Genomic DNA, 10,137 nt, shown 5'->3' with positions numbered 1-10,137 from the left:
TGTGCACCATGCAGGGCAGGCACCAGAGGGTGGTGCAGTCAGCTGAGCGTTCTGAGCTCCCTGAACTGCAGGACATGTACAGCAAGCAGTGCTGGACCAGGGCAGAAAGATATTGGAGGACCTCAGCCATCCCAATAAAGAAGTCCTCTTTTCTGTGTTGTGTTCAGGAAAGCGCTTCCGATCCTTGAAGGTAAACAGGGAGAATGAGGAGGAGATTCTGCCCACAGGCCATTCGGAGTCTAAACCAGGAAAACACCTAACACATGAACACTTTAGTGACAATCGCACTGGGACACTTTAAATCTGGACTATTGTCAATATCTATCTATTATTTCTTTCTGACAAAATTTCAGCCAGTAAGTAGTTCCACAGATACCTCAGATTGTGCGGGATGTTCAGTGTCATATACATATACATATATACTATACATATACATATACATATACATATACAAAGTATTTGAGATCTATCAGTCTGGAAAAGGTTATAAAGCCGTTTCTAAAGCTTTGGGAATCTCAAACCCTACTCTTTCCCATAACTTCATGGTGTGACTGATCAACTTAATTCCCCTGTAGTTACTGCAGCTCTGCACATCTCCCTTATTCTTAAAGATCAGTACCAGCACACTCCTTCTCCATTCCTCAGGCATCCTCTAACCTTCCATATTTTTTTTAAAAACTCCACTGCATCTCTTCCCAGCTCGGTCTCTCTGCCTGGCCAATCGCTACAAATCCTTTTCTAATTCTTTAGTGTCCAACTTCTCCTACAGCTCCTCATATGGCTTTTCCTTTGTCCTTCACCACATCCCTCTTTACCTGCTGCTGCATCTCCTTGTACTTCTGCCTACTTTTCTCATCACTTTGTCGAACCCAATTCTGTTTCTCCAACCTCTTCCTCCTTCTGCTCTCCTGCACTTCCTCATTCCACCACCACGTCTTTGTCTTCCTTTCTATTTCAGATGTCACACCAAGTACCTTTCTAACTGTCTCCCTTATCATTTCTGCAGTAGATCCACAATCATCCAGCACCTCTTCACCACCACCGAGCCCATCTGACCTCTTCCCTGAATCTCACACTACATTCTTCCTCCTTCAGTTTCCACCATATTATTCTTCTTCCAGTCCTCTCTCTCCTCTTCTTCTTCACCTCCAAAACCATGGGACATGACATGGGGTTACCAGCGTGACACTAAAACAGGTAGTAGTAATGACTACTTTTTACTTAATGTACTTAATGTCAGAGCTCAAACCTCTTTACCTAAACTTGAGTAAAAACATTTATAGTCAGTACTTAAACTTTTACCAGTGTATTTTAAAACATGAGTATCTGTACTTCTACTGAGTGAAGGATGTGTGAACCTTTGTAACCGCTGGCTTTAATTATGAAATGTTTGCCAACATATTACAGTTATAATGTAGATAAATAGTACTAATAAACTACCCACTCTGTGCAATTTGTATAAGGTATTTCAGTGTGTAAACTAATCCTAATGTAATAGTGGAGCAAAAGTGTATTTATATATAAGTAAATCTGTATTATTTAGTTTTGCAACACTGAGCTGCACACATATTCAAACCTGTAATGTTTGCTTATACTATACATTTAAATGAACCATATTAACTTGGTCAAAAAGCACATTGCACCATTTTCTTTATATTTAAGTGGAAATTAGTTTTGTATTTGTATGCACACGTAATTTTCGTATGCAGCATGTAGTGTAAATATCCATTAGATTTTAGTTATTTTGGTTATTAATTAACTTTTATTTCCATTTGGTGATGAAGCTCGGGTGTTCTTGTATTCAGAGCAGTGAGAACTGCATACAATTCTAGACTGAGACTCCTGAAGTTACTGAGTGTCACAGTTGGACTCTGAAACACAGATTTTAATGCTCCCACATTAAAGTTGATTGCTTTCCATTTTATTCTTTCTGTATAATAGAATTTTGTTAATAACTGAAATTTAATTTAGTAAATAACAATGATGATTTGTTGATACTTCATAATCATCTATGATATAGAATCAAAACATTGTTTCTATCACCAGCATTTCTATTTTCTTTCTTAGAAAAAATGAAGTATAAGTTAACAAACAATAGCAAGAGAAAAATAAGTGAACTGTTCATGAAATAATCACAAAAATGTTCCTGAAGACGTTTTTAATGACACCGAGACTCGTACAGTCCATTTAGAATAATCAACTTTTAACATTAATCTCAACACCTTAATCTCAAAGGTGTTCAGTGAAGTCGAGATTAGAGCTCTGTGCAGGCCAGTTCAGTTCTTCCACACCAAACTCATCCAACCATGTCTTTATGAACCTCAGTTTGTGCACTGTGGCATGGTCATGCTGGATTAATAAAGGGCCATCTCCAAACTATTCCCACAATATTAGAAGCATAGCATTGTCCAAAATGATTTGGTATGCTAAAGTAATGAACATTTCCCTACACTTTAAGTCAAGGGCTGAGTCTTACCCCTAAAGTACAGCCCCATACCATTACCACTCCTCAACCAAACCTTACAGTTGACTAATAAACTTATTCAAAGTTAGAGAAACACAAAAAATGAACGTTGGTGCAAAATACATTTAACATTTTAGATTTAAAAAAGACTCAGGGTGGGATTTGTCTGCACTTTAATTCTTATAAGTCCAGACATATACAACAAAAATCTATTCCCTGATCTTGCTGTGTAACCGTGTGATCAAGCTCAAGTTTGCAGTAAATCAGTAACACTGGGCTCAGGGGACAATGGATTGGAAGCCGTTCCATTAGATAATGTTCAGAAAGCACATATGGGTGATCATACATGTTGCCCTAAAGTGTAGTTGTAGTGTAACTGTAGATGGACCAACAATGTTCTGATGGAAAGGAGTCCAGTTTGTTAGAGCTAATTAAAATTAACATTACAATTTAAAGATCCCCCGATATTTACAGTACAATTTCCATTTACATCCCTTCAAATAAAAAATTTAAGATGATTTGTTTTACAAATTAACATCAGGAGTTTATGGTTGTATGTTAGAGCACTTGTGGTTCCTTAATGAGTTTTGATGAACATAGCTCTGTCCACAGTGTTCACAGAGGTACAGCTTCTGTCCTGTATGACTCTGCTGGTGCCTGAGGAGGGCACCGAGCACTAAAACTCTTCCCACACTGTTTACAGTGATACGGCTTCTCTCCTTTGTGGACACGCTGGTGTGATTTGAGATGATCCTGTTGAGTAAAACTCTTCCACACTGTTCACAGTAATACGGCTTCTCCTGTGTGGATACGCTGGTGTGATTTGAGATTACTCTGATGAGTAAAACTCTTCCCACACTGTTCACAGTGATACGGCTTCTCCTGTGTGGATACGCTGGTGTGATTTGAGATGACCCTGTTGAGTAAAACTCTTCCACACTGTTCACAGTGATACGGCTTCTCTCCTGTGTGGATACGCTGGTGTCTAAGCAGATGACCCTGTTGAGTAAAACTCTTCCCACACTGTTCACAGTAATACGGCTTCTCTCCTGTGTGGATACTCTGGTGTGATTTGAGATGACCCTGTTGAGTAAAACTCTTCCACACTGTTCACAGTGATACGGCTTCTCCTGTGTGGATACGCTGGTGTCTGAGATGACCCTGTTGAGTAAAACTCTTCCCACACTGTTCACAGTGATACGGCTTCTCCTGTGTGGATACTCTGGTGTGATTTGAGAGTACCCTGTTGAGTAAAACTCTTCCACACTGTTCACAGTGATACGGCTTCACTCCTGTGTGGATACGCTGGTGTGATTTGAGATTACCCTGTTGAGTAAAACTCTTCCCACACTGTTCACAGTAATACGGCTTCACTCCTGTGTGGATACTCTGGTGTGATTTTAGATGACCCTGTTGAGTAAAACTCTTCTCACACTGATCACAGTGATACAGTTTCTCTCCTGTGTGGATACTCTGGTGTGATTTAAGAGTACCCTGTTGAGTAAAACTCTTCCCACACTGTTCACAGTGATACGGCTTCTCCTGTGTGGATACGCTGGTGTGATTTGAGATGACCCTGTTGAGTAAAACTCTTCCACACTGTTCACAGTGATACGGCTTCTCCTGTGTGGATACTCTGGTGTGATTTGAGATGACCCTGTTGAGTAAAACTCTTCCACACTGTTCACAGTGATACGGCTTCTCCTGTGTGGATATGTTGGTGTCTTTTCAGAACAGCAATTTTAGTAAAACTCTTCCCACAATCTGAGCAGTGGTGCATCTGGAAAACAATATAAAATGATTCAGTATACTGTAATAATTTTAAGTCTTGCATGTTATCAGAAATGTCTGCTATAGTAATCTGATTGGTTTGAAATAAGTTAAATGAGAAGTATTTTGAGGCCTTTTAGAAAACCTTTAACTATTCAATACTTGTATAAAATCTTCCAAAATCCCTGATATTTATGTCTTCAAGGTGGAGGAGTTTTCCCAGTACCAGAACAGGCAGCCTTATATCATCTTATTTTCAATTCCAGGAGACAGAGAAAAAGACTGTGGAACCTGTTGTGCTTCTGTGATAACATCAGAGCTTAACAGGATTCAGTCCACGATCACAAAACTACCTGAAACTATGTTCAAGCAATGTTTGGGTGATTTTGGATTTAGGAAAATACATTTCTGATTCAGAACATTTGTAAATGTGAACAGTTCCTGACCAAAGTGTTCTCCATACACAATTTAGATACATTTGGAAAGAAGATACTCTGACCCAGCCATTAGTGTTGCACAAGTCAGTGCACTCTTAGTGCAGGTCTCAACCCGGATACATGTGGAGGGTTGCGTTATGAAGGACATCCAGTGTAAAACATGTGCCAAATCAAACATGCAGATCACGAATGAGAATTTCATACCGGATCGGTCGAGGCCCGGGTTACCAACGACCACCACAGGTATCGTTAGCCAACAGGGTACCGGTGGAAATTGGGCTACTGTTGGCGAAGGAGGAGAAGGAGAGGAGAAAGGTAGATATGTTGTCTGTCTGGGAGACCAAATGGAAAGTGAATAAGACCAGAAACATTGGAGGTGTTAAAACTGTTCTATCATGGTGTGGATGGAAAGAGAAATGGTGTAGGGGTGATTCTGAAGGAAGAGTACAATAAGAGTGTAGTGGAGGTGAAGAGAGTTTCTGATAGTGATGAGGGTGATGAAGGTGAAGCTGGAAGTTAAAGGGGAGATGATAAATATCATCAGTGCTTATGCTCCACAGGTGGGCTGTGAGATGGAGGAGAAGGAAAAATTAGATGAGTTAGATGAAGTGGTAGATGGTGAACCTAGGAATGAAAGATTGGGGCAGACTTAAAAGGGCTTGTAGGTGAAGGGAACAGAGGTGATGGTAGGTATGGAATTAAGGAGAGGAATGTGGGAGGGAAGATGGAGGTACTTTTTTTTGCTAAAAAGAGGATAATGGCAGTGGTGAAAACGTATTTTAAGAAGAAGGAGGATCATAGAGTGACGTATAAGAGTGGATGGTGAGAAGATGTCTGAGGAATGGAGAAGGAGCATCCTGGTACTGATCTTTAAGAATAAGGGAGACGTGCAGACCTGCAGTAACTACAGGGGAATGAGGTTGATCAGTCACACTATGAAGTTATGGGATATAGTAGTGGAAGCCAGGCTGAGAGAAGAGGTGACCATCTGTGAGCAGCAGTATGGTTTCATGGGCATGGGGTATATTGGTAAGAGAATGTTGAGGATGAAAAGAGGCAGATGTAGAGAGCAGGGGGTATGGAGACAGATGATCCGCTGTTGCGACCCCTAATGGAAGAAGCTGAATGAAGAAGAAAAAAGAAATAAGTCACTATGGGTTTTACTGTACATCGTTTTTAACGCAGTTCCTTTTCTCCCTCCACCTGCTAGACTTCGGGGGCCACTCAGACTATTGTTATACATGTTTGGCTATTCATACAGACTGCATGCATACTGATGGCCGGACATTTCAATGGACAGGAGGAGAATTCATGATCAGAAGCCATTAATCTAAAGTAGCAAGGAGCTGAACAGCTCTGCTAGTTCTAACGTTAATTCACCTATTTCTCCATCACCAGCAGCACTCCATTCTCCAACATCTATCTCCCCTACATGCCAGTGTACACACACACACATATACATACATACATACATACATACAGCGGGTAAAATAAGTATTGAACATGTCAACATTTTTCTCAGTAAATATATTTCTAAAGGTGCTAGTGACATTAAATATTTAACAGATGTTGGTAACAACCCATACAATCCACACATACAAAGGAATCAAACCATACATGTCCATAAATGAAGTTGTGTAATGTTGTGAAACAGCACACACACAAGAAAAACTATTGAACACATGAAGACAGGGAGGTGCAAAAAGGAATGAAAAGCCAAGACAGCAGTAGATATCAATCAGTAATTAGAAAGCAATCCTGCCTATTGTCATTGTAAATTAATATCAGCTGCTTCAGTCCCAACTGATGGCCTGTATAAAGGTGTCCCATTACCAAGGTGTCACACAAGAAACATCTCATGATGGGTAAAAGTGAAGAGCTCTCTCAAGACCTTCACATCCTTACTGTTGCAAACATACTGATTGAATTGGTTACAGAAGGATTTCTGTAATTTTCAAAAGTAATACTATTAAATGATCTTAAAGTGCGAGGCAGAAACTAAACAAACTTGCAGTTCGCCACTTAATACTTTACTTTAAACTAAACTTCCTCTGGGAGATCACTGGGATACGCATGTGAATATTTGATCTGTTAACTGGTTGCATGTGTAAAAGCTGTTGGTATCAAACATTGTTTACTTTATCAACTGAGTAAAAAGCTGAAGAACAGATCAAATAGGAAAATTGATTAAAGATTTGGGGAGAAATTTCGTGTTTCCTTGTAAAAGGATTTTTTTAAATAAATAAAGTAGTTTATTGTGATACACTTAAAGTTAAGGTATTTTTTTATTATTTAATTATAAAATACATTATGATGTATCTTTGCCCTGCAAACCACACTGAAAGTTGAGACATGAATAAATTGTACCTTTGATCCAGCAGCAGGAGTGTGTGGAGGTTCTCGTCTGGACTCTGATTTCATGATCAGAGGTGTAAAGAATCAGGACACTGGAAGAAAAATGCAGAGGTTCATGACTCCAGAATGTCCACTAGCTGTTCCCCGAGCAGCTCAGCTGCTACATTTCACTGTATCTCACCTTTGGGTAAAAATGTCGATGTGCAGAAAGCGCAGAAAGTGGAGAAAAACTCACGCGACCAACATTAACTTCAGACCGGCGCACGTGAAAGAAGTTTATAGGTACAAACACAGATCACAAAGCAGTGGGCGGGGCCAATGGGCTCGAGCTCTAAATCTGCAATTATCATTGGCTCAGACATTGTCAGGAAGTGAAACCTGATTGGTTGTTTGTAATAATATCAAATGTATTATATGAAATATTTCATATAATAAAAATTAAAAGTAATATTTCCGTAGAAAAAAATGTGTACGTCAAAAAACATTTTTTTTATATATATATATATAAATACATGAATTCGGTCCTGAAAAAATCCACAATAGTTACGGGTTAAAAGTCACATGTGTAATGAGTTTATATTTTAACTTTGAAGAAAATACAATAAAAAGGAGATTCCTATAAACATTATTCTGAGACTGTGTGTAGTCCGTCTGTTTGAGGAAAAGCAGCCTGATAACCAAATGTACTGGGAATAATAAAATTCACACAATAAGCATAAGACTGGTATTTGAACATTAGAAAAACAGTAGAAGAAGAAAGTAATGAAAATAAAAGTAGCACAATGCTTCCTTCAGTGCCTCTGTGAATGATGGAGCACATCTGGACCTTCCTTTTATCCTTCCATTCTACAAACAGCACATCCTCTTCTCTCAGCCAGTGATGAGGCCTCAAGGAGCTTTTTCAGAAGCTTGTTGGTGATGGTTTGAGGGTTTGTGGACTGAATTTCCCACATGCCCAGATGTTTTTTTAGGAAATCTCTAAAGAGGACTTGTGTAGAAATCGTCAAAGAACAGTTTGTAGCCCATTCCCAACATCTTCTCATCAACAAGTACCATGACAGATGGTCTACAGACTGACTGGGGTGTAAAATCCTTATTCCACCTCTTTTCAGGTGTGTTGGGGGATACAACCCCAAGTGAAGACTGGGATTTTCTGTCTCTCACACTTACTGGTAGAGCTGAAACAGGTGCTGAGTTTGGAGACTGCTTGAACCTCTTTTCTGGTTGATGGCTGGTGTGGAACCCACTTCTCCTCAGAAGATTCAACTAAATGACTGTTGAGCTGCTATCATGGGCCCTCAACTGCTCAGTTGTATAATGAGATAATTATAACATAACATAGAATTGTTCATTTAGTTATAATTTTATTTTATTATAATGAAAGTAATATCTAATAATGTGTTATTAATAAAAATAATAATAATAATAATAATAATAATAATAATAAATCTGATAATAATGTTAGCAACAGTGTAACAATAACTTAAAAAATATATTTTTTTTTATTTAATGAGAAAAAAAGAAAAAATAGTAGTTTTAATATGTAATATGTCATACAATAATATAAAATATAATGTTCTATCTGAATGTTTATTTTCCACAGAAATGCCAGTGTTGAAAAACAGCTTCTGGCACTTGAAGGTGTGTAAAGTTTTGATATTTCTGCCTTCAGTGTGTAAGAAAGTACAAGGTGATTATTACTGCATGATTCAGTTTTATTTAATGAGCATATAAATATAAATTATTTTACAGAAGTGAACACCAGACAAAATCTGGAAATCCGAGTCCTGAAGTACACAATCAGTAGCTTCGAGAAAAGCATCTGCTTAATCGAGGTACTTTCTTTTGATTACAGACGAGACGTCATTAAACTGAAGTGAGAATTGTGACTAAATAAAACTAAATGTTATTTTTGTTTTTGATCCTCAACAGGAAAAACTCTTCAAACAGGGAAATGAGTTGAACAAAGGTAACACTGAAATCTCTCTGAGTTTCTGTAGATGTTGATGTAGAAGGTATTTGCTTTGACTGTAATAAATTGTTTGTCATTACAGAGAAAAAGTGCTCCTCCACGCAGACTGAGAACAAGCAGGAAGCTGACAAAGGTATTTAGATGTGACATGTTATAAACTATTTTCTAGAGGAGATACAGATTTATATAAACATGTGCTAAACCTATTTGTACATTTTCAAATGATCAGATGATCAGATTGAAAATTATATTCATTATGCAGAAATCAAACACGCAGCTTTGTTTTATTGTTTATTTTATTGTGCAGTTTTATTTTATATTCATACAGAGAGAACAGTTAACAACACAAAAAGTACTTTATAAGTTATTGTGCTTTAATTGGTCTTTTTGACTGCACTATATATGGAATTAATGAAATACTTTTTATATGTGTTATGTTTACATGAAAGAGTTGTGAAGAGAAGAGTAAATGAAAATGTAGCTTCTATGAGAAAAGTCAATTAAAATTATATGAAGAGGTTTAAGAAATGTGAGATGTTTATAAACCAAAAAATGTGAAAATATATTCCCATAGATGTATGTTTTTTTTCAAGTGTTGCTTTTTGGTTCTATCAATGAAGTAAATGTTTGACTTTTACCTTGAAGTAGTTCACACATGTGTAGAGAGGAGGCAGATGGATAATCCTCTTAACGACTTCTTTTGTGTGTGTGTGCATTATGAGAGCACATTATCAGGTGATTACTGTGTTGATGATAGCTATTAGTGTGAAGGCAGTCTATATGAATAGAGTGTGAATGCTGGCTACATGTACTGTTTGTTTTAGGATCATTATTAGAGCCATCAGGATGTAAAGTTCTGACTATATCAGTGTTAATGCTACATTTCTAAAATTGTCAGGATTTACTGTAATTGGCATATACAGTAATTTTTTCCTTTATTTTAATGTGGTAATTTGTATGTATTGTATTTTTTGGTGCTCAAATTAAGTATTTATACATTGTGTAAAATATTGTTTATTGTTTTATAATTGAAAAAAACTATACAGTGGTTTATTTAAAGAATAAAATAGTTTTTTGTAAGCAGCCCAGCTGTAATTGCTTTTGCAATACACATGTACAGTTTCTATCATGTTAATTTA

The 10,137-nt window shown here is 37.5% G+C and overlaps 2 protein-coding genes across 2 annotated transcripts in view; both read right to left on the bottom strand.

Moving 5' to 3' along the window:
- Nucleotides 1-10,137, bottom strand: part of LOC124384658 (leucine-rich repeat flightless-interacting protein 1-like) — a 468,068-nt gene that overhangs the window by 169,844 nt on the left and 288,087 nt on the right. The window lies entirely within an intron of this gene.
- Nucleotides 3,446-4,009, bottom strand: LOC124384666 (zinc finger protein 32-like; the record flags this gene model as incomplete). Its single annotated transcript, XM_046847714.1, is given in 1 exon segment — nucleotides 3,446-4,009. A coding segment is annotated over 1 exon segment (564 nt), but the record flags the coding sequence as incomplete, so codon positions are not given.

This window comes from Silurus meridionalis, chromosome 4 (assembly GCF_014805685.1).
Source record: "Silurus meridionalis isolate SWU-2019-XX chromosome 4, ASM1480568v1, whole genome shotgun sequence".
Classification (NCBI taxonomy): Eukaryota; Metazoa; Chordata; class Actinopteri; order Siluriformes; family Siluridae; genus Silurus; species Silurus meridionalis.
The sequence above is the reverse complement of the archived record's forward strand: the minus strand, read 5'-3'. Positions and strand labels throughout refer to the sequence as shown.